This window comes from Colias philodice, chromosome 1 (genome assembly GCF_061535455.1).
Source record: "Colias philodice isolate Cphi_HAF_F1 chromosome 1, ilColPhil1 Martin Lab GWU primary, whole genome shotgun sequence".
In the NCBI taxonomy this organism is placed as follows: Eukaryota; Metazoa; Arthropoda; class Insecta; order Lepidoptera; family Pieridae; genus Colias; species Colias philodice.
The window spans coordinates 5,282,984-5,309,888 of NC_143086.1; the positions used below are offsets into that span (position 1 = coordinate 5,282,984).

Genomic DNA, 26,905 nt, shown 5'->3' on the forward strand with positions numbered 1-26,905 from the left:
TCTAGATGACACATAGCGCATAGCTATCTTATGTAATCGATCGTTCGATCGAGTTCGTTCGTCCGCTGCAGATCGCTACGTGTTCGTTCGGGCTGCCCGACAGAGGTGCGATGCGTAAACTGCTAAGGATGTCAAATGTCACAGTTCCCATTATTGTGTATCAGATACGCGACTAGATTATGCATCGAACATGTATTTTTCTACTCTTAATTGAATGCGGTTCATTGATGTTGCAATATAATCTTGTTGATAACAATTCTAATAGTACAACATTAATATATATTACACATTGACACATTGTTTATACTTTATGGACGCGGATATATGAGTACTGTCGAAGAGTTAGCGCAAAGTATAAGTATAAAATAATGGCTGAGGAAAATTTTTAATGAGTGCTCAAAGTTCATGACTTGTTACTACTTTGAAAGTCTTTGTTTATACTTCCAATGTTGACATAAAAACAAAAGCTCTACCTAGAAGTTTCTAGAAAACAATATGACAAAATAATGTTTTGATTTGAAAAACAAAAGTAAATAAATGTACTTAATATATTATGTCATACTGGGTCATATGGTAATTTTTTGCCCCCTATTTTTTTTTGCGAGGGAATATGGATGAAAATAGATACTGAATTATTTATTTAAATGAATTTGATTTGTAAATGTACAAATAGTACACATTTAAATTATCTAAAAATACCTAGTTCATTTCGAAATTACATGGTCATTCTCGAAAAATCAACACCTTATCAGGAATCATATGATAATTTTGTATCTACGTATTCCTGCAACATATTTACTACATTTAAATATCAGACACATTGTACATAACTGGTTGCTATGAATGAATAGGCGAGGAGTCGAGCCCAAAACAAAAAGGCTAAGCTCTACAAAGCTCATTAAATAAGAAATGTAATTCGATTATTTAATTATTTGCGCGAGCAATCGGGCGCCGACGTATTGGGAAGTTATAACCATTAGGAGAAAACAATCGCAATTTCTTCCTGTCGTAAATAAACTTCGGCATGAGTAATCATTACTTTGTGTGCACGATATCGAATCGAGTGGAGGCCAAATAGATTGGTACGTGCGTCGCATCCCGACTCTACGCCACTCTAGGTTTACATGTGCGCGATTGTCACCCTTAATCCCGGGTACGTCGGTCGAGTTTCAGTTAAAGCGATATTATAGATAATTTTCGTTGTACTTCGACGAAATTCGTCTCGATTGTCGCGTATGGTAGTTTGTAATTATGCGGCAGCAGAGCGGAAGTGTGGGCAGAGGTTGGTACCCCGGTCACGATCGTGGGTGACGACCAGCGGGTAACGGGTTCGATACCTTTATGGTGATCGGCGCGACTATATCGCAAGGGAGTTTCTGTTATACAATGGAAGGAAAATTTCGATTGTATTGTGGTGTACTGCATTTTCTGATGAAAGTCATGCCGGTATGACGTGTAACCTTGTGGAATTAACACTTGTTACAGAAAATTTGTATGTACCCTACCTATGATAACAACGCTGTTATTTTTACACGATTTTTATTAGTTAATGTAACATAGGGCAGTTACGTGATCAATATATTGTAAATAAATAAATTCATGTTACCTACCGCAATTATAACAGAAAGATGTGTCCAATTTATACAATAAACATATTCAAATCAATAGAGATTTTTTCGGAATAGTCTTTTTAATTTCACACTTTATAATATGTAAATGTGTAACAATATGTTAATACAGCTAAATTCTAAGTTGTTAATTAGAATACCTAATTCGTTGAACGTACAATAAATTATGCATTGACGAAAAACCTTAACCTTGATGCATTTATGTAACAGAAAAAGAGTATTAGTGCGATAGTATATCATAATTTATTACGTAATATTTTTTATATTAACTTTTGTTATAAACAACAGTGGCTATGGGATTTGCTCTTCACAAGCGTATATCCTTTAAACTCATTCTCAGTTACAACAGTTTTTATTCATAGAAGTGGTCGAACAGTCATATTTTACAATAAGTATCCATAAAATTGTACTTGCTTGTAACAAACTTGAAAAACATTGAAAAAATCAATGAAAAACGCATATCGCGGTGGCGGATTAGTTTATGGCCATTTGAAAAAGAACACAACAACACAACGTAATTATAATTCTTAACAACTAATAATATGTACGTGTGTGTGTGTGTTTGTTTGAGCTTAAGTAGTGGAACTGACATTTGAGCGGAAGTATTACTGGTAAAGGTCGATTTAAAATAATTAAAATTATAATATCAACGGACTATGTAATTAAAACATCTTCACAGTTAAACAAATCGTAAACGGGTATCGTAACAATAATATTAATGTTGCGTTCAGCTTCTTAGGTATAAAATATAAATAATACCTAAGTTATGAGTTTGGTAGTCTTTATAAGTGTGAAAAGTAAGTGAAGTCCCGTGTCCCCAAGTGGGGTAAGGGGCAGATGCATTATGCATACTATCTGTTTCACTGATCGATTATCTTTTTAGGGACAAGTAGGTGATCAGCCTTCTGTGTCCTGCCAGACCAAGACATTATTTTTTCTTCGTCTCAACCGGGAATCCAACCCAGGACACCTCGGTTCTACGCTCACGCCGCGCGTCAACCACTGTACCAAGGAGGCGGACATTATAGGTAATCTGTGGTAAAATAGTTTAAACGGTGACATTCTAAAAAAAATATGTGTGTGATCGTTGCATGTGTGCGTAGGATTTACAAAAATTTAGGAAGAATAATAGAAATAGATTTTAATGAATGACATTTATATATGATTTTTATATTTTACCTACCTACTTCGTAGTTAAAAGTTTAACAGTTAGAGCTAACAATACTTTAAAGTACATTCATGAATGTTGACACGCTAACTTTAAAAGAACCAAATCCCTATATCATATATGCCAATTCGATATTGAATATTGTACCGGATTGCATGGACTGCTCACTTGCACATATATATAATAGCATTAGCTTCGCACGCTGGAACTCAGGGACAGAATAACAATAATCATGACGTCAAGTTGGTGTAACGAATTGGCTAGACGATCTGCAAATTAGTTTAGGCCTACCGAACAGAATACCCAAAGGCAAAGGCTTAAAATAAATGGATTTGATCCAAGCCTAAATTATCATTGATGGAAGCTCCAACTTCTGATTTAAGTAAATTCAATATTTTAAATATATGTATAATGGTTTCAATATATAAATTTTTCCGTTTCTTGAATATGCATACAACCCGACAAACCCGTGTTTTACATAAATCCATTTATTGTTTTATTAATTTTATTAATATGTAAAAAGTTGTGTTATACATTCAATGATCGCTAATATGCATATATAAAGGTTTGTACTGGACCGATTCAAAAATTCGTTCACCATTAGAAAGCTGCATCGTCACTGAGCAACATCACAACATAGTATAAAACAAAGTCGCTTTCACTGTCCTTATGTCCCTATGTCCCTTTGTACGCTTAAATCTTTGAAATTACGCAACGGATTTTGATGCGGTTTTTTTTAATAGATATAGTGATTCAAGAGGAAGGTTTATATGTATAACAACATCCATTAAATAGTGGAGAAGTACTGTTATTTTTGAGGTTTCTCATGTGATGTCGTAAAAAATTACATTTTTTCCGCTTACATTGCAAACGCAGGCTGAACCCTTCGAGTTTTATCAAAATAATGTATTATACACATTAAAAAGGTCTACAGAAAAGTCCGCGATGGTATATGTCTATCTCTTATGGAACCCACAATAACTTTTTTTGACCTTTACTTTTTACGACAAATAATGGCTAATTTTCGAAGCGATTTTAACCAATACAGCATTATTAATCCTTAACCAATTAAATACCTTGAAAACACTGTTCATTTAATTTAGTTCTATATGGCCCTTTACACCATAATATGATTTAAGTGAATATTTTCGAATATATTACAGATTTAAAAATTGCGGGACGTACCGTTTGCGGCGGTACCGGCCGGCCGCCCGGCTATATATTTTATACCCGTGCGAAGCCGGAGCGGGCCGCTATGTTTTTATATACATACAACGTTCACAGTTTTTCTGTAGTGTATTTAGTATCAGCATTGCACCCGTACGAAGCCGGGGCGGGTCGCTAGTCTATATATATAAAACTCAAAGGTGACTGATATAGTGATCTATCAACGCACAGCCCAAACCACTGGACGTATCGGGCTGAAATTTGGCATGCAGGTATAGATGTTAGGACGTAGGCATCCGCTAAGAAAGGATTTCCCGAAATTCTTGCGGGAACGAGGAAAAACTGGGATGCACGTACAAACTACAAAGTCGTGGGCGGAAGCTAGTTGGCTATAAAACATGAAGGCACGAAGGTACCATGGGCGAAGCCGGGGCGGACCGCTAGTATTTCATAAAGTGTAGCTACGCGAGCACGATGACAGACATCTTTATTTTATAGACTAACACTAATAGAAATACATAATTGCGTTTATTTTACATACATTTTGAGTTATCTCAATAATTCTACCGTTAGTTATTCATTTAGCTAATGTTTAATGCATACAAGTTCTTATAATTATTCCACTAATAATTACATTAAATCTACAAAACTTAATATAATTACACGTTAGTTGGTTTCATCAAATCGTTGATGTGAGGTGCTAGATCAGATAAGAGTGACGTACACCTGCCTTTGATCGCATCAAAAACGGCCTATTACACCGTTATTAGTTCTGTAACACCCCCCATTTTATAACAATATAATTGTCTTTGATACTCCAAATTTGTTATGATTTTAAAGGTTTGAAGGATTGAATATGTGTTTATATGTATCGTTTAGCATTTATAGCTTATGTGCGTTTTTTTATAATCTGATTTAGTTAGTAATTGACTGTAGGATTTTAAATGGGTGTGAAAGTTTTAATAGTTGGTAACATAAATATTATGCTAAGTAGATATGCATTGAAGCTTTGATAAGGAATACTATTTCGTAATAGTAAGAAGTTTCAAATAACACGTTCTGTTTTGAGTATAATTATTGCATAATATTTATATAGTTCTTTCATGTTTATATTATACAGATAAAACATAATTTTGTATTATTATTCATTTAATCATCATCTAGAATTAAAACAGCATAATAAATAACGGATAAAGATGTGCAAATTGTGCATTTACAAAATAATAATATAAACACAAATTATATAATTGAATCAACCAATAAGTGCAATACTATTACTCATATTTTGTTTACTTAAAACAATTCATTTTATCTCAAACTAGCATACCGCCCGCGGCTTCGCCCGCTTTGTCTAAAACCTAATAAAATATAACTTAACTTACTAAAACCTTCCTCTTGAATCACTCTATCTATTAAAAAAACTGCATCAAAATCCGTTGCGTAGTTTTAAAGATTTAAGCATACAAAGGGACATAGGGACAGAGAAAGCGACTTTGTTTTATATACTATGTAGTGATTATTTTAAAGTATCTACCCACTGCTTGCAAGTTATTCAATTAGTAATTAAAATAACGGTTAATATTATGGTTCGTGTAAAAGAACGTGATATGTATTCGATGTATGGAGCCGGTAGAGTGCGCCAATTAAAAACATATAAATCATGTTTTCACCCACGCTAATATAGAAATAAGGCATTTGAGCTAATCTTTGAAGTTTAATCGAGAATTCTTATGGTCATGTGTTGATTTTATAGCTTTTTCTAACAGTTTTTTTATAGTTTGAAATTGATCGATTTTCTGTTACTAGATGTAGAACGGAATAGCTTTTTTAAGATGTTATTGTTATAATTATTTTACAGTTAGTTTACAGTTAATTGTAAGCGGTAAGAGAATTGAGTAATTATTATTATATAATTGTTATATCATAGGTAGAGAAATAAATCTCGGCTCAAGCGATGGAAACTGTTATTTGTGTCAAACAATTTAAATACACACTAAATTCTAACGGCGCTTACGCAGATAACAGATTCTAAGTGCACAATTTTAGGTGTTAAATGGTTGCAAAAAATTAAGGTAAGCAAATGTTTCTAAAACGAGTCTTAATTAGATGCAAAACACATTCAACACTATCCTTTTATCATTGTAGATTGTCAAATAACATTTTATAAAATGTAAAATATAGCCCATTATTTAATTTTTAATTAACATATTCATGTAACTGAACTGCAATTATCATAGAAGTGCAAGTCTATTAGTTTTCTGCATGTATAATACATACGGATAAAAAGTATGTATAATAACTTCTCATTACGTTATTGTGAAATTGACAAACAAAGTAATAAATTTATAAGGTTGTTTATTATAAAGCTCCATACGGTAACCACGATAAAGCCCTTTTTATAATATATCTATACTAATATTATAAAGCTGAAGAGTTTGTTTGTTTATTTGAACGCGCTGATCTCGGGAACTACTGGTCCGATTTGAAAAATTATTTCGGTGTTAGATAGCTCACTTATCGAGGAAAGTTATAGGCTATATATCATCACGCTACGACCAACAGGAGTGGAGCCACGGGGGTGAAACCGCGCAGAGCAGCTAGTAAATTAATATACATATTTTTTTAGTAAACACATTTATCATAAACCTTAATAACTTGAAGCACTAATACTTTTAAAAATTGTGTATACTCGAAATTTAGCCGAAATACGGCAGATTTATTTAGAAAAAGTAGGTAGTTAATTACAGCAATTCGATGTGGGCGGAGGCATCTGCCAATGATGATGTTGACAAAGTACCCGTGGACAATATTAATCTTTCTCTCCGAACTCCAAACGTTTCATTAACACCAACGCATGCGTATCTTTTTACCGACACAAATTAATGACCGTTCTGTAATAGAAAAATCATGTTTCACTCTTTAAAGTGATATAAATTGCTAATTATAACTACAACGTCGCGGCTCGCTAACTCTCTGGTAAAAACAACAAGAACGGTCTTTAGTATATACGATCGATGTACTAAGACTTAGTTTTAATTAACTCGGGCAAAAAATTCCGAGAAGAGGCGCTAAGCTAATTATGTGAATCAATAACAGTGACGAAAAAGGTGTCAGCTATTGCCGTATTATACCTCCGCCGGTTTTTTCTCGAATAATCTACCGTGTTTGGAGCGAATTTAGATGCAAGCGCAGTTAACTCAGTCATGAGGTTCATTAGTTTCTAGTAAATTGGATTCTTGGTTGAATCGTTATTTCGCTGTCCTATTGCACTTAGAAAATTCAATAGACCGTACCAATAAGTGATTCATAGGTGATAATTACCTACATCCCGTGACGGTACGAATTTTATGAGTTGTAATGTTTTGTTTTTCTCAAATTAATGAAAGGAGAATTTATTGACTTTATTTATGGCAAATTTCTATCGCTCTATCTTTTGAACAGTGTAAAGCTTACAGATTCTGTTAAATGCTTCACAGACTACACACTTTAATGTGTATTTTTAAGTATTGTACATAGTAAGTAAGTATTGTAGCATATAAGTATTGTATAAATTGTTTTTCATTATGTACGTGTGAGGCTATGTGTCATTAAATAAACGTTTTTTCTTTCTTTCTTTCTTTCTTTCTAAATAATGAATGGTGCATTTTCACATTAGTTCTTTGTAAATAATGTAACTATTATTTGTAGGTATCAAATTACATAACAGATATAATAAATCCAATAAAATACTAACTCTGACCAATCAGCTTTACACTGTGACTGACATAAATAGAAATTGGCCCGGTTGGCTTAATTCATCAGTGTTGATCCGAAACCACTGAAGGTAATTAAATCGAATTAGTTCATAGGTGTTGATTGAGACTTAACAAGGAAAGACACTATGTAATCAAGTCACTGCAATGAAAAACCGACCTTAATCGAAGCTTTTAAAGCTCACTATCAACAATTACCGTTGAGATATGTTTTCCTACATTAGATTGAATTAAAAGCGCGTCTGTTAACTGTTCCATTAATTCTTATAAATGCGAATAGCAAGCAATAGATTGAACGTAAAAGGCAATAAAAATAAACAAAACGCAGCGTTATCGGCGAGCAGCGATCTTTTATACCTTTTTGTTCAATAAAGAATATTTCCGAACAATTATTGGTACTTAACAAATATCTCTCAATGAATGAGGCATAGCTTGATTTACTCCGTTCTGTTAGAGTGGTCATAAGCAAATATGTATATTGTTTAATACGATACGGAGGAAGACGCTGCGTTAGTAGGCACTGGGCAATACTGACTTTATCCGTCTGGCACTCCCTTTATGCAAATTACAACTATTATTCAATATTCATAGCATAATAATTTTAAGTAAGTGATTTCAAGGTAATTATGATGACAAATAGAAATGATGTTCGAAGATTCTTGTAAAAATATTATGCAATTTACATATAAAATCTGCAATGTTTTACCTTACCAAGAGTTCGTTAAAAAGCTTTGATATTTCCAAAATCTTTTTTTCTGTACGGACTACAGCTGCATTATCATACTAAAACTAAACTGAGTATTTTCTTAGGCAATGCTTCCCCAATTTTGTAACATGTATTTACGCATCATTACTTCTAATTATTATTTATATATTTTTCTCTAAGAACCGGTAAAGTATCGAGTTCTGTTTCCAAATAATTAACAGTCGTTTGTTAATTGAAATTTCATGTAATTCGCTGATTTATGTCAGGAACACACCCAAATTCATTCGTTTGTATCTAATAATAATTCCAATATTGTTCTAAATAACAATTGACATGTCTTCAATCCTTTACTTGTAATTAACTTGTCAATATCTACAGTAGACTCGAAAAAATAATATTGGCACTCACGAAAACGCTTTCAAACAATCTAACCTTGATTTCATTTCGATTTAACGATAATAACCGTTGTCGGTTGTGATATGTATTATGTTTCAAAAGAGGTAGCATTTCCATGTAATTATATATGTATACAGTGATTACGATTAAAATAAAACACAAGTAATGTAAGAAATATCGTTTTATATATCTAAGGTATTTATCTTTAACGTCAACTTAAATATTTTAGTTTACATCGATTTCACAACCTTTTATTGATAATAAATCAATGTTGATCTTTTGATAAAACGCCTTCTTTAAAATAATTAATTAGTGATTCGGATTTTTTGTATTACCTACATTTTATGATGTTTCATTTGAAAGGGTCTCAACTAGTATAATTGATTTACATTTATGCTCGTTTTTCATTTTAAGTTAAACTAAATTTTATGCCTGTTTCTATTCACTACAAGTACATAGTTACAAGTTCGAGAGTACAACGAATATTTTTTGGAAGTGGCAATCTCACCAGGAAAAAGATTTTTTAACAATTATATTTCTGGTATGCTTCGGCAAGAAACAACGCCACGCTAGGTATTCGCTGTCACAGAAAACCAGGGCATATGTTGTTGTTATAATATTATAATGATATTCTTCCTCATTATAAGATACACTACCATCTTAACCCCAAGCTCTCTTAAGTACCTACTATTATTAATTAATAATTAATAATGATGCATTTCAGGAATTAATATAAGTAATTAGAAATAGTTTACAATAAGGAAAGTGGTAGTTTAAGTTAGAGTTTGCGTGAAAACGAAAACCAAACATTTTCAGCGAAAACCACTTACTCATGTCAAATGCTATCGAATAGATTGGACATGGACATGAAATATTATGTGCAACATTTTTTAACTTTTATAGTTTCGATACAAAGAATCATAGTTCAATCAGCTTTTATCTTCCTTGATTGTTTATACATTAATATCGCGCGGTATTTTGTCACAACATGGTTATTGAATAATTATTATTCCACGATTTTCCGTATTTGAAATAATCACTAAAATCAATCAGCTTATCAGATTTTCAGCGGCTACCAACAAACACGCTATCATATCAATTGAATTGCTAATTACAAATCAAATAATTGCCGCCACCATAGAATCGTTTACGAAAATTGATATAAAGCGCGTTCGGCGATAAGGCGCCATGTTCTATGTAGCTCGCCGACAATCCGATACAGTTTAGATAATCTGCTACAACATTCATATCTAATAAACTCATGTTCTCCGACCTTTACAGGACGCCGCTATCGGTTCACACAAGATCCTTATTCCTTCGACTCCAACGGTACTCTGGACGCACTGATAAATGAATGTTGATGAACGATCTGGGACCGATACGAAAAAATCTGGCGAAAACGAAGCGAAATTCCCTAAATTCACGTATTCACGATTGGGTAATGTCCGGCCCAAAAAGGAACGAAAGGCCGCGCGAGGTTTTTGGAAATTGGAGCGTGAAAGACTGAAGCGTGTGTGAATTCTCTTTTCGCATTTTCACGTATGTTACGTCGCTCAATTCGCTGGCAAAGCCCGGGCCATGATTTCAGCGATGCAACGGGTAGTTAAAAATTAATTATGCCGGTTCTAAACAGTGCTCTGACGCGCATTGGGGGATGCATTTTAGATTAAGCCGGTCCGCTGCTTACGGATATATTTGATCATTCCCTGGGAATCCATTGCATTGCAAATTTATTAATTTGCCTATTTCAGCGTTGCAGTGATTGGTTGTAAAACTGAATAGACGATTGATGTAGATTTCATGTTTACGTTTTGGTTACGTAAAGATTATCTAGGACCGGAAGATCTTATCTTACGATTGTATTAGAATAACAATAGTATTGTGAGAAAATTTATAGAACATAAACTTACCCATTAAAAGGATATCCAGCAAACGCAGCGTCATAAGGATGATAAACAGACGGGTAGGGCCAACTTGCGGCGCTTGCTGCCAAATTTTCTTTCAGCTCGATGCCCGCTGCCTGTTGAATATAATTTATTTTATTAAAATATACTATCAATTTAATATACAATCTACGACACTTAAAAGCATCGGTAGTACCTAGGTTCTTTATTTTTAAAATATTAAAATTTTATTATAATTAAAAGGACACGGATTATCTTTTTGTTTCACTCTGGAAATATTTCTTAATTATAAGTCGCTCAAAGCTTGCAAATCCTTGCCTCATAATAATGTTTATTTATTGCAGGATTTATAACATTATTAAGAAATTAATAATTATACTTTAGTCTCACAGTCGCGATAATTGTAAACACAATGAAATGAATATAATACAATCTAAACTATCGAATTCCATTCACGTCTATATACGGAAGCGTTAACTTAATCCATTACAAAAATGGACCTCAACGGATTGATTTTTTGATCGATCGCTCGGTTGTCTTAACTATTATTATTTAATGGCTAAAGATATGAGAGGCGTTCATCAATCATTTTGGAATAGACAAATGTATCTTTAAAAAGGGATTTGTTTTGCCCTCGCCGGTCGTGACCTTATTTAACAGATGTCTCATTCAATTATTACAAGAGAATAGTTTCTAAATTACGATTCGTCGATATCTTCTTCGACGATTCGAAATTCATTGAAACGTATTTTTAATTGAAGTATAATATCAGTCGGCCTCGACAACGACACAATATAAAAGAGTATAAATCGTTGCAATTTTTGGATTTCTACGTCGCTATAGTGCGATGAGGGTCGAAAATTTATAGCGACACATTAAAAATAACTCAGGAGCGGATCTTAATGCGGTCAGCCAGGATAAATCTATCAAAAGATTTTGTTGTCCAACAACTTCATTGGTGGCCGAATCGAAAATCCGATAATAAATTTTACTCAAGTACGACAGCGTAATCCAGTCGCAGTGATGTTCTTTGTTGCTTCGATCTCTTTGGTACAATTCCAGTTTTCTGTTAAATAATCGGGCTCAGCCGTGACGAGAATCTGCACTTACCTGGATTTATTGGCGTCACATTGTTTGTAATGTTTGCTTTGTCGATTATGATTTGCGTTTTCAGCCTTGAGCACCGAATCGGTGAGCGTATTATTTTGAAATGTTATCTTTGCCGTTCTATTTACTTGGTGCGTTGTTATTAGTTTTTGTTAAGTGTTTTGTAATTAATGGAGTTTAATTTGAAACAACGCTACACAATTTTATAGATAAAGAAAACGTTTTATAAAATCAATTCCATTGTTTTAAGTCACCAATTATTTTGTAAATAATGTTAATTGTTTACGTTAATTATAATAATTAGGCATCCTTAAAACTTCGTAACATTTAAAACTGAACATGGTAATACAAGGTAATAACAACATTAATCAAAAATTAATTAGACGTCTAATAAACGAAGTTATTGCAAACCGTTCGACTCATTTGTAGCTAAAAACATTTACTGTAAGGTGAAATTGATAATGATCGCGATAGTCACAAATAAAAAGGTCGTCGTAATCTTGATTGGTTCTCTAAGCTTAATGGAAACTATTCTTCCATTAACATTATGTTCCAAAGGGATATTTTTATGGGACGAATGTGTTTATAATCCGTTGAATTATATTGTTGACACGCAATCGGTGAGGGTAGCAGGGTGAATTCGGAGCGTCATTCTGTTATAACTTTGACTTTGTGATATGAAATTTTATACGCAACGTGTTGTATTTCATAATCTTCGATATAATGACTTTCAATTTGCAGTTCTTTAGAGAAGTAAGGGGTGTGATGAAATATGTTTATCGTTGCTAAAAGTATATTTAAGATGCACGTCATAAATGGTATAGATATCTTTATTTGGACTAGGTTATCTAAATATAAACACTAATGACTGAAGTTAAAAACGTTGATTTATAAAGATAATAATATTTATCAATTCAATCGCGATTATCGATTCAATATCTACTACCCATTATACATTCAAAAACAAAACGACATATTTTGTTCAATGTTTATTCTTTAGAAAAAGTGTAACGAAGTCTACAATAAAACAAACACAAACATAAATAAGTGTTTTATTAACCTAACAAATTTTATGATTTAGTGGAACTGTAATTCATAAAAGTGCTTTTAATAATAAACTATCTATTAAATCAGTTCTAGCGAAGTGATGTATTTATTTCTATCCACTTCATTGTAACTATAAATTATATTTTTTTGGTTATGATTTAGGTAGTTTCCGTTCTGTGTCACCATATGAGTAGACGCATTGATCAATTAAATACGTCGTAAATATTATTTCGACGCATCATGAATACCTTAATTTGAATTTGGATAGTTTTTCTGTCATTTTATTTGACAGTTTTTGATAGATTTATAAATCATTAGATTAGTGATAGTTGTTTGAGGAAAAAATACAGGAATATGTAAATAAGTAAACATTCACTCGTTACGTTTTTTTATACAGTTGAACTACCTTTTTGTCACTATATCGATCGGCAAATTGACTACCATATACATCGAAGATTTATCAAACCGAGAATGCAACAAAAAACATCAAGCTCACATATTAAGTAAAAAACTTCCAATATTTAACATACCGACATATTTTATAACTACCGCTGAATGAAAAACGAAAAAAACTGGGAACGCTCAAACGTCGTATTCAAAATAAAACGTGTGAATGGAAAAAAAGATACCACCGAGAGCACGGATCGGCCGCAAGTTCACACTTTCGCCATATGATAAATGATCATATCTCCATGAATGATTGAATCGTCTACCGGCACACGTTCTCGACCACACCTTTTAACACCTTCCTCCAGCTTTACTACGTCATATATAACGCGCCTGGCTACTTTTATATTAACATAATTATCATTCCGTCACCCACACCGCCGTACCTCTATAGCGGCTATTATCACCGCATAATAGTTCCACATGTGAAACGCGGTAAGACAATACGATAATCTATAGGTACTATCACCATCACGTATTGAATTCGGTAGGCGATAACTCATTATTCAGTGCGTCGCTGGAATCTCAATACATTTGTTAAACGTATTAAGTTATTAAACCCGACCGAGGTAGGAGCGTTTTTTGTAAAGAACATGCATCATCGGATTATGATTCTAATTTATATGTATTCTTTATTCGGAGACGGTTATTGTTAAATCTACTTAACACGATGAAAGATGCTCGCAGCCTCTTTTACTGGGATATTTTGACATCGGATCCTAATTATTTCAAGGTAATACTTTTTATAGAGGACAAAAAAGACATTAAAAAAGGTACTTATAAGTGCTGGCTCTTAATCTTCTTTAGTTTAATGATATCTCGATTTGATGAAACGAGTTTTCGTGTATCGAAAACATCCTTTAGCGTATGAAGCGAACACGGGAGTCGAAATATTTCGAAAAACATTGATTTCAAAAAAACGTTTTCATTTCTATACAATAATTAAATTTGACATTTATTTATAGGTACGGCGTCGAATAATTTCCTTTACGACTAGTATAAAACGAATTTGCTTTTAAATGATAAAGATCTAATTTGTCCCGCTTTTTAATAATGTATAATATTATACAATGTCTGATTGTCTACTGATACTGGCGAGATAGTGCGAAAACGTGTCAATAACTCGTTTCGTATATATTAATGAGGGGTTTGGTATCATCACAATTTTATAGCCGTCGTTACCTTGTCTATAATATAGTTCTACAACTATTCCAAAAGTGATTCATTGATGTTTACGCGAATAGCTGTTTGAGTGTTTGCGAATTGTTAGGACCTGTTTAGATATAGCAGATATAGCAGATGGTTATATTATATGTATAATAAGTTTTAAATAAACTAGAGGTATTCCAGAATAAAATGCGTTGGTTAAGAAATATCTAAAATATACGGAAATATTACGTTTTTTAAAACATAATGTTGTTGCGATATTTTATCAAGGTATTGGCTAAAATATCGCAACCTATAGGCTACACTCATTTCATATACCTACTTACATTACCTACATTGTAACAAACGTCTAAGATTTTCAACAAAAACCATAATTCAAATATCTTTATAATTATATTAAGCCGTAAAACGTAGTTATTTTACATAACAATAGATTTATTGCCATTTATAATAAAAAATGTTATCAAATAGCATTTTATTGACATTAAACACGACATGTTTCTTTCGTTTCTTTCTATAAGTTTACCTGTTTAATGTTTATATAACATAGCTAATTACAAGCAGTGTGGTTTCATACATATTAAACCATATGTCTATTAAGGTGACTTACACACTTGCGTTTTTGCGACATTTATTTTTCGTATTATAATATGTATCGACCTTTCATAATAATATATGACACTGTTATACTTCGTACCTAGTACCTTCATAGGTAACATAATTATAGTTAAATGTTTAATATATAAGATATTTGTGTTAATTAATTTTATGGTTTAAAGATGCAAAGTACTTTTAAACGTTCAAGTTTATTCAAGATTAACATTTAGTCATTTACCAATGTGCATATATTTGAAAAATAACTGTATAAAAATGTTTCTGTACGCTCAACCACATAATTAAAACCTTAATAGATAAAAATATGGTAAACATGGTGTTAAGGTCACAATGGCACCTGTTGTCAAATGAGGTTTCCTATTTGTAATTATAATTAAATAGATTTAGTTCATTAGGCCCACATTAGCATGTCAGATAAAGATCAATGCCATACAACGTGCGAACAAGTTTATAAATCGTGTTTTTGATCTAGCTTCAAGTGTAACATAGAAACTGATTATGAATGTCGCATTTTTTACACCTATACAACACTTTCTATTTGGTTTAGCGATTGTAAAAATGTAGTACATACTTTCGATCTAATTTTGCACGGGAATAGATGTCTCAATTTGCAGATTTTGTTTTACTATGTTAACAAATAAAAATTGAATTGTGACAATTTAAATCCATACTTAATATTATAAATGCGAAAGTAACTCTGTCTGTCTGTCTGTTACTCAATCACGCCTGAACTACTGAACCAATTTGCATGAAATTTGGTATAGATATATTTTGATACCCGAGAAAGGACATAGGATAGGTTTTATCCCGGAAATCCTACGGGAACGGGTTTTTCTCAAAAAACGCGGGCGAAGCCGCGGGCGGAAAGCTAGTGTTATATAAATATTGTTTTTGTGACGAGAGAATTCGTGTCAATAAAAATAGGTACATTTGCTGTACAGTGTACACACGAATTATACAATTCCAACGTTTCGACATACGTAAAGCAAAACACCATAACACAACTCATTTCAATTTAATTGAACAGAATACATAATTAATTTAGCACATTGATTGACGCGGATTTCGATTTAATCATTGGAATGTGGGTCAAATAATATTCTTCGGGCGTTTGTTGGTTCACTTATTTGTGTAGGATATATTTTGATGTGTTTTTTTTAAATTGATAAACTACTAAGCCTAATTCCTTAATGTTTATTTTGCCTTATTTATTATAATGTAAGAATACTTATTTATGGTAAATTATAAAGTTTAGGTAGGTGGGTATTATAACATACTTAATGATTCATCATTCATGGAGTCCCTAAGTATATATGTGTCCGCCGCTATTAAATATTGATTTATTTATAGTTATCAACCAATTTTATCTAAATTTATATGACACGAGTTGATGTTACACGGATTTTATAAGATTAATGAAGAATCCTTAATCTACATTATAAAAAGTAATCGTATAAATATTTGGACGTGTGATTACGATAAAAACAAATATTATTTATTTTAATTTTATTATATTTATTTGATTGATTGGCCTAAAAAGTTTATCACGCATTTTCTGAATATCACCTGTAAAAGTTGGTTGGAGTCTTCGATATGGCTGTCACATACGCTACGGTACACCTGACAGGTCTACCTGTACAGGTATACCTGCGCAGGTAGACCGTTATATGAGGTAGAGACCTGTATATGGACGTGTGTGGGAGCAGACCTGTGTTGTGAGCCTTTACAGGCGACTGGAACAAGATCTGAAAGGTATACCTGAACGTCCCCACATACGTCAAGTGACCTGCGTAAGCATACCTGTACATTAGAACGTAGCGTGTATGGCTTACATTAGGCGATACTTACTGTATTGGCATAGAAGGGCGGTTGGTCCGCGGCCAGCGCGGGGAAGTAGGCAGCCATGCCGGCCGCGGCGGCCGCGTCGGGGTACGGCGCGCTGTACATGGACAGCGGCACGCCCGACGCCAGCCGCTGGTAGTTGAGGAACTCGTACTGACAAGAGCACACGGTCTGCCCCGTGATCGGGTCCTGGAAGATCGGCCGGCCCGTGTCGCAGCAGCGGGCGGCGGCGGCGGCAGGCGAGCTCGGCCGAGCCGCACCCCCCGCCCCACCGCTCATCCCCGCCTGCGCCGGCGGCGGACTGTTGGAGGCTGTCGATATGGTGCTCTGTAAGTTGTAAATTTTGAAATGCCTTTATGGCGAGTTTCCACATTCGCGTTTGCAACACACACAATGTTATAGGTACACAAAAAAAGATATCGGAGGCCTCCTCGCACAGCACTGTCGCGTTGCATGCTTACGTGGTTATCCATCAGTCTTGACGCATATTGAAATACGAGCGCGAAAAAATGGGTTATAGATGAGGATTTAACGATTGCAAGGGGTGCACCCGGGGCGTAGCCGCCGCCTCATCAGTCGACGTACGCAAATCGGACACGCTCGCGAAACCCTTTCGACGCATTGTGCGAATTAGATTATGCGTCGTCTTGACGCTAATGCGACGCGATTGATAAATTTTGAATACGATTACAATGGGCTCAGGCGGAACACATTATTGTCATAATGGAATTATCTACCGGCCTACCTGAATCGATTGCGCGGTCGTAGAGCAAATATTGAATCGTTGAAAGCGAACAAAGGAAGCTCGCGAACCGTCCCTTAACGTCCTTTCCGATTGAGCGTTGCGGATTCATACGTGGATAAATAACTTTCTAAATATTTGTCATTCGGATGAAAAATGGTCCCGCTGACCTAACAAATGCTGCTCTCAATAGGATTAAAAACCGAGAAATGCCACCCGCTTATGATACGACCCGTCAGTTGAAAGAAAATAAGAATTATACTGCCTTTGTGTCCTTTCCGTGTTATTATAGGATATTTCCGGACGAAATAAATTATATTTGAGTATAGATCTCTCGCATTGTGATAACGCTCTCTGACATTTTCTGTGTGGCGTTAAACGTTTCGCTTGTAAATGTGTCGTTTTTAACCTTTAGTTGCGTAAGACAGTTGCGAGTCGCGACTCGCGATAGGAGCGTATTGTCACGACGCTGCCGACCGGCCGAGGCGGAGCTGTGACCTAGAAGAAATAGGGCTTCCACCCTAAACGCTAACGCCATTTTACATGGCTGTTTGAAAATTTCGACCTATCGCGAGGCAGCGCTTGCCACCGCGCCTGAAAACATTTATTGTGCCGAGGGTATTATCGAGGTAATCCCGAAGCCGTTAAATGTCGAATCCCTGCATTACGTACATTACATACCCTGCATAGTTATTTAATCCTTACTCGCAACACTACCTATACCGCAGGTTCCAGGGCTATAGGTATTATTGCCGTGCCGCTGTTAACCCGACCTAATGTCGATCGTAATAGAGATCGAATCGGAGTGTTCCACGTCACCCACTGAAATTGACGCCGGTGCTTAAAAGGGATTCAATCCGTTCAAATGATACGAATGTTGGTTGAATGAAACGACGAAATATCAGTATAACATAATGTTTGATTTATCCGTGTTGGCAGCCATTATGGAACGAGTTGTACTAGGAAATACATACGTACGAATAAATAGGTTGCATATTTATAGTTTAGAAATAGGTACCGATTGGTATTGGCTAGGATTACATTCAGTTATCACGGCTATGAATATAATTAATGTCGAAGCTTTCTATGTTTGTGTATGTTTTTCCTTAAGGGACCGATGCTTACAAGTGTTTGACACTCGAAGGTCTCATAATCATCACATGTGATTATCACCACCAGGGTCTCGAGAGACGCTCGCGGAAACAGCCACTTATGAGACCATTTGTGTAACACCCATCGTTGTCAACGTTTTTGCAATGTCGCATATTCGGACTTATACCGAAATTGTTTCAAAAGTTTACTAATTGATGAAGCAATGCAATTAAACAAATATATTTGAAGAGAATATATAAAGATACTTATTAGAAGTGAAATTAACGTTCAATTAAAAAACAAAAAGATAAACAATAATTAAGCAAACAACCCATAAGGGTTAACAAAAGTACCAGATAAATTTAAGCTATTGATTTGAATAATATTTATGAATACAATAAGTGAGTTTTATCTCGAGTCGATATATCACTTGGGAGTAGTTTGTACGATTCTAAGTGGGTGTCTAGTGCTTCGATGAGTGAGTGCACGCCTTATCAGGAGCATTAATTGTTGGAACAGCAAAACGGTCTGATAATGCCCGCACTAATAAATGGTTAGCTGTATGGCTTTTTAAATCTGACTTGTTTGCAGGTTATTAGATGTTAGATGATTTGTTACTGAGTTTTTGTTATAAGTGTAATATAGTAATATTATAAATAAATAATACGAAGGACCTATCAAATAAATAGGCATTTGATTTGGCGAATAAATTTAGTGCATCAAAATAAGTAATTGCATTGATAAACATAATAAATACTAGGAGGCTCGCTCTTAAACAGAAATAATTACAAGAAATTTATATATCTACTTAATGTATATTAAAAGTTTACCATTGTCTACAATATGTGTTTTACGTGAGTATTAGTTACGCACTAATGTGTATTTATTAGATTAAAAAAAAAACAAAAAAAAGTTGTCATCGCATCCTTTTCAAATATCGGACGGTTCAGGATTAAAGTGCCGCTCCATCTTATCTCTTGCAGACATCTTTTAAAAAACAAACACAAGAAGTATTCTCTTTTTCCCTTTTTTATCGTAACCCGCAGGATGTGTTAAAGTCGTTAAGCCCTTTTAAGTGTTAAACCATGTATCTGAATATTCGAGCGTACGCGACCCGATCTATTTGTTAAATAATGTAAAAACTTTAATCTACGAGAAATCGGACCCGGTGACATCGATTTTGTTAAAGACATCAGCAAGCAAAAAATATTGGTGACATGTCGAGTGACGACGCAGCAGGTACCTAGTTTTTTTGCTGGCGTTTTAAAAATTTACAGTAAGGTGGACCTTGTATAGTAATTCGACTAATATGCTCAAAGACAAGACGGACAAAGGAACCTGTGTCACTAAAACGTTATCAACTTATTCCGCGGGATTAAATTACAAATGATGCCTTGACTTATAAAGTATCAAGATTCTGTTTAGTAGAGGTTTTAGTAGGATAGCGATATATACAATATTATAATTTATAAGAGGACAAATTGCAAGGAAAATAAGTGCAATAAAAGTACCTTGATTTAATTATACTTTTTCTTGTAACGGCATTAAATTATCAATTGTTTGATTTTTTTGTTAAATGGAGGGAAATCAGAAACGTCTATTTTAGTACGAGAATAATAAAGTAACACGCAATATCCTTTGCATTATTAATGTAAGTATAACAAAGACCAATACATTAAAATCAGAGCTAATTAATTATGTTTTTGTTATGGAACTCAGTTAGATATTTGCCATGGGAGAAACATAGATGAACTTCGTGTAGATAAGCCGATGGTAATATAACATGCTATACACAAACAAAAACTATGACAAAGTGATTAAATTGTTGATAAGGGAACAGCGTCACGGAGCGTTGGCTTCCACGCCGTGCCTGAGAGTGATTCTCGATCCTGCACTTTGTTAATTGCAATTAAATTTAATTATATCATAATTTGTTCAATCTACAATCACGTGGCCGTTAATTTTGTACAAAACTGTATTTATGCGTGCATAAAGCAGGCTTGGATCCTCAATGTAAACAACTGGAGATAGACATGTTTGAAATTTGAATCAAATAAGATGATTAACAAATACCGTTTAGCACTCGTGAAAGTGCATTATGTTTTTATAGAGATTTTAAAAAAAGTTTTCGACGTCTATCTTAAGCCAAACATTATTTAAAATCCACAGAATAGGTATCTAGAAATCGAGAGGCGAAAGCTGGAATGGACGTGAATCAGTTCGTCATAGGGACTAAACGGTAACACCTGGATTAGGGCAACTTGTGAACGCTCAGACGTGTGAAATCCCCTTTTATATAATGACCTACCTGGATTTAACACTGCACTGCATTCTAAAAGTAACATCCTCGACATACCTATACCTCCGCGCAACACGTCAACCTCGCTTTATTATTTCAAAAGCGAACGCGCCCAATAATTGTTTAACGCAAATGCATCCTATATGAATATTCATATATATATTAAAGCATTTGTTATCGCGGTATTGCAACCTATAATATTTACACAAATATTGAATAACAACCTCAAGCTAACTACGATAACAGGATACGAGACTATAACTAACTTACGCCATTTAAATAGATCAAGTCATATCGAAAACCTCTAGGGCAGTTTTTATAATTTCCTCTTCGAATAAAAACATCGTTGACCTTATCAATATGGGTAAAAGTACAGCAAGCTTGCATTTAATGTGTAACGTTGCAACATTTACTGTTACAAAAAACGTTATTCTGTTAAACAATGAACACCTAATAATCGTGTGATTTTTAACTAAGCGATAATAGGAGAACATTAATTAATTACTACTATTTGCAGTTTCTCGAAACATCGACGTTAGAAACATGCGATCGATGTGGAACTTCATTCAAACTTTCATCAGATTCACACAGGTCAGTGACTCGGCCGAAACACCTTTCGAACAATGTGTTATTGTAAAATTCAAAACGGCTGTTATTCTGGTATAATCATCTCGCGATATTTACATAAAATTGTGTATTTAATTGGACAATTACATGGTGCGTCGAGCGATTACTACCCGCCCGAATCCCGCTTAAAGATATCCACGATGATAAGTTAAATTGGCCCACCCCCGAACGCATAATACCTTTGGTGGAATTCACACCTTCCCTAATTAAGGACGATTTGGGGAACGGTGAAATATACTGCCGGTATAGGAAGGAACCGGCCAACTTATAAATATGCCACAGCACTAAAACGATAAATGCGTTGTAATGCTTTTATAAATGCATAGTGTATCGAGATATATTTTCGGCTGATCTTTATTTCCGGATCATGTCTGAGAGAAATTGTAAAGCATTGCATATTCAATCCACTGGTAGTTAAGAAAATTAATCCGATAAAAAAGTTCCAAAAGATTAAAGATTGCAAATATTACAACAACACATACGGCTTTCTCTGAACTTAAAACAATTTAAGATCACAATTTATTTTATCGTATCTATTTTTTCAGACAAATTATCAATGTAGGCCATAAACAATCTCACTATCTGAAGTGAACAGCTGCTTTTCCGGCCTTTAAGAATTCGCTTGTTTCTTGAATGCCCTCTTTGTTGTAAAATATGACTAATATATTGTAAGCAAAAACCCTTATAATAAATTGATTGTAGCCTGTATTTAAAAATAGTATATAGAAAAATATGATTTTATATCAAATTAAAAGCTTATTAAGCAATTGAACTTGTTATTTTTTGGATTAGATCTAGTCAAAAATGTTAGGGTATGTTTATGTTGGCTAAGCTCCAAAACGCTTTAATTTTTGGAGGGATCTTATCCGATAGATAGATATTATTATTATGAGTAAATAATTAGGCTATGATTTTATATCAAATTATAAGCTTATCACGCAATTGAAATTAGCATCTACTCTAATGACTTATCCAAAAATGTTAGGGTATGTTTATGTTGGCTAAGCTCCAAAACGCTTTAATTTTTGGAGGGATCTTATCCGATAGATAGATATTATTATTATGAGTAAATAATTAGGCTATGATTTTATATCAAATTATAAGCTTATCACGCAATTGAAATTAGCATCTACTCTAATGACTTATCCAAAAATGTTAGGGTATGTTTATGTTGGCTAAGCTCCAAAACGCTTTAATTTTTGGAGGGATCTTATCCGATAGATAGATATTATTATTATGAGTAAATAATTAGGCTATGATTTTATATCAAATTATAAGCTTATCACGCAATTGAAATTAGCATCTACTCTAATGACTTACTCAAAAATGTTATGTTGGCTAAGCTCCCAAAACGCTTTGAAGGGATCTTCACCGATAGTTAGATATTATTATGATAACTAATTAGGCTACAAGTATTTCTTGAAAGTTTTGTACTTCTACATGGTGTAGCTTAGCATACGTGTGTTTTAAAATTCTACGGTTATTTATTTACTAGGTTTCCGCCCGCGGCTTCGCCCGCGCAGTCAAAAAAAAACCCGCATAGTTTCCGTTCCCGTGGGATTTCCGGGATTGCGTCATTTTCACGGGATAAAAAGTAGCCTTTGTCCTTTCTCGGGTATCAAAATATCTCCATACCAAATTTCATGAAAATTGGTTCAGTAGTTTAGGCGTGATTGAGTAACAGACAGACAGACAGAGTTACTTTCGCATTTTTAATATTAGTATGGATGAAAGTCCAGTTTAAAAATATATCTCAAAACCATTGATTCGTATATTATGGTCATCTCAAGCGAAACAGCGTTATAATTGTGTTTCATTCAAACAGCTCATTCATAAAATTGAGATGGCAACAATCCGAAACTTTGGATTCGCTCAATCAAATCCGGTGTTTTTGTAACTTTTACGACTCTTTTGGGAAATTGCTTCGTTTCCTTTCAATAACTATAATATATTTAAACACTTAATGCGTAATGGATAAGGATATCATATCATGTTGCTAAAATGTTTCAATTCATTTAATAAAATTGATAAACTAAATTAAAAGGTCCTTTATAGATGGTGTTGTTTTTTGTTTTATTACATCGCAAATATTTTAGTTACCTGCATATTAATTTTAATATTGATGCGTTTTTATCAGTTAATTAAGTTATATGATTGTGTGTATTTTTCGTTCTTCAATCATATAGACCGGGAGATACTGACACAAAATTTCGAGTCATTTGTAACAGGATGGCGGTTCTACAGGGTTCTTAGTACGCAATGACAAAAAGAAAAATGATGGTGTGAACGCTGGTACCGGCGGCTTAGTCGCGTGGGCGTTAGTCGAACTCGTCGGAAAATAGCGAAAGTCAAACGATTTGTAACAGTATGGCACTTATTTTTCCTGTAAGTTTGAGGATCAACGAATATAAATACAAAATTTCAAAGATCTAGGTGTTGGAAATCTTCACTTATATAAATTAATAATAAATTAATTTTTCAAGTATGACAGCACTTTTTCCCCCTACTAGAAGTATGGCAAATATAATAATGGTCACATTTTATCAAATACTCTCCAAAAAGCCAAATGCAATACTGGTACAAAAAGATAGGCGAAATAAAAAAATTTTGCAGATTTTCGGCGGTATGGCGACCATTTGGAATCGTCCGAAAAGTATGGCATGGCGATTTTCGTAAATGGCTGCACGACGATGGTTACCTGTGCAAAAGTTAGCTTGGTACAAATGGTTGAATAATTGTTTTTTTTAAATCAACACATTCGCGTCGGTATGGCGGGCTGTAAGTCATACCGGAAAAGTATGGCATGACACTACCGCCTACTTCTTTTTTATGGGCTATCGGTAAATTCTAAAATTTTTGTATTACAAATCGTTTGACTTTCGCTATTTTTCCGACGAGTTCGACTAACGCCCACGCGACTAACCCACCGGTACCAGCGTTCACACCATCATTTTTCTTTTTGTCATTGCGTACTAAGACCCCTGTAGAACCGCCATCCTGTTACAAATGACTCGAAATTTTGTTATCTCCCGGTCTAATACAGCTTTAACTCATTGTATGTTCGTTAAATGAAGTCGTTTTGATTTAAGAGATTTATCGGCTTTCAGCATAACATGTGTTTGAGTGAATCTAATAATAACGTCGCTATTTTGCTTGACCTGGGTGAACTGTTTTTATATTAGCCGTTTCTGTGTGTATATTGACGAGAAATATTTTATGGAAGTTTGAAAATTTTATTCCCGTAATGGCGTTGATAAATATTAATTTTACAGTAATTTTATATAACTCATTAGTTATTACTTGAATCAAATGTCTATTTGAAAACTTAAACTTAAATGAATCTTAAGGCTTTCGACCAAGCATTAAAACTAAAAAAATATAGTTAAATTATTACATGTAAGTATTTCACATAAATATCTAAGTGTACCTTGTAATAAAGGAAGCAAATATTTTTCAATACCTGTACAGAATGTCCGCATGCTTCAGCTAGTTTCTGATACTTATTGGATTTAGTTTCGAATTGGAAAAAACTTCTGTGAACTTTTCATAACAATACATTAAAGTTATTAGATTAATATCAGTTTATCATTTCATACTGATACATACAGTATGCTCCTAAATCATAACATATCAATTAATTAAATTATTATTAAAAAACTGTGTTGAAATTTCGTTAATTCGCCAAATAACCTCAATTTCGATAATTAGTCCGAGAGTACATGGATTAATTTTCAATGATACACCTAATCAATTATGAGAGCAAATCCCGAAATTCCACGGTATGGCTGCCTAAAATTACGTACCTAGGCAATTGCGGTTATCTACGGCGTTACGGTCCGGTACCCAATCCGAATTTATCATTAACGTCATAAAACTCGATAGCCCTACACATGTTCAAATCGCATAATGCGATCGTATATTGAATTATCGAATATTGGCGCCATTAAAGCGCTGCCAATTCAAAACATCCCGTGCTGTTCCCGAACGATCCTTTATTACTCCCTGTCGTTACCTACTAATCGACCACTATTACTAAAATAACTGCGAATTCCAAACCAAACACACGGTTGTGGAATCTACATTTAGCCTCTTTTAACTCTTTAATGTACGGCGATAAAAGGAACCTAGCTTCCATATGATATTCACATTTTTTAATAACGGAATAACTCCACGGCAATTAACATTTATGTTTTACGGACGCATATGTGTGTCACTTAATTATTTTATTGCGGATTCTTTACGAAGCTTATATAAGTTAATTAAATGAACCACCCTGTATTCGCACTACGTAATAAGTAGCCGACAAAGCTAATAATCGGCTAATTATATTTCTTTTGAAGTCGCAATCACTTGTAACAATACCGACTGATATGCGGCAAATACAATGCACCAGTCGATAAGTTATATCTAAGATATTATCATTACAACCTGTATATGATAAACGTTTGATTTGGACGTCTCTTTGATGTTTTTCAGAACGTCGGACTTCTAATTTCCCAGGAATTGCCTGCGCTCGGATGGATGTGTTGACGTCTAGCGTAGAACATTTATGACCGCGCCGATTTCTCGAAGATTCTGCGCCGTGATGAGGTGACAAGTGACAGTTATAGTATGTGCACACCTCGTACGTTCCGATTGTGGGCGATACAACGCTACTAATTGTCAAACACGTGTAATTTAGATAGTGGGATCCTTCCTCGGGAGTTATTCAGATACGGTGAATAATTCGGTTCAGCTAAAGCGCAGTTCAGCTCGCGTATGACGCAATCAGATTCCACATTCCTCCGCGATAGGAAAATGATTTCTGTCAACAAACATTACAACTCTCTAAGTCTCTCATTGTTGCGTGATGATATTACAATAGATGGCGTTCGTTATCTCTTTCGCTCACGAACACAGCCACACAAATCCGGTTACTACGCTCATACGCTTACGCCACCATAACCAGTGAATAAAATAATACTTATCGTCATGAACGACTCCCATGATTTCGGAGAAATTAATTAAACTTTCTGAGAATCGCTTCGCCTATCTGATTAGGGGTTGTGGCTCGCTCGAGGATAATTTTAATGTGTTTATCGGCTTCATGTATAACGCCAGGTGTGTCGGTTTTGCCATCTCGACCAAATTTCACGCTTGGCTAAAAATCGATGTCCCGTGTGCGAAAATTATTCCTCTTTTATTTTGATCTGGTGTTAA

General features: G+C 34.3%; 1 protein-coding gene across 2 annotated transcripts in view; it reads right to left on the reverse strand.

Moving 5' to 3' along the window:
• mirr (iroquois-class homeodomain protein mirror) overlaps positions 1-26,905 on the reverse strand; it is a 45,880-nt gene that overhangs the window by 11,854 nt on the left and 7,121 nt on the right. Inside the window, exons 2-3 of one of the 2 annotated variants that reach the window (XM_089704567.1) lie at positions 16,953-17,257; positions 10,728-10,837 (exon numbers count right to left, since the gene is read on the reverse strand). In XM_089704567.1, the coding sequence (XP_089560693.1) occupies positions 10,728-10,837; positions 16,953-17,225 (383 nt within the window). In that variant the 5' untranslated portion in view covers positions 17,226-17,257. Of the gene's footprint in view, positions 1-10,727; positions 10,838-16,952; positions 17,274-26,905 lie in introns of both variants that reach the window. The other variant, XM_089704507.1, reaches the window with a different exon arrangement.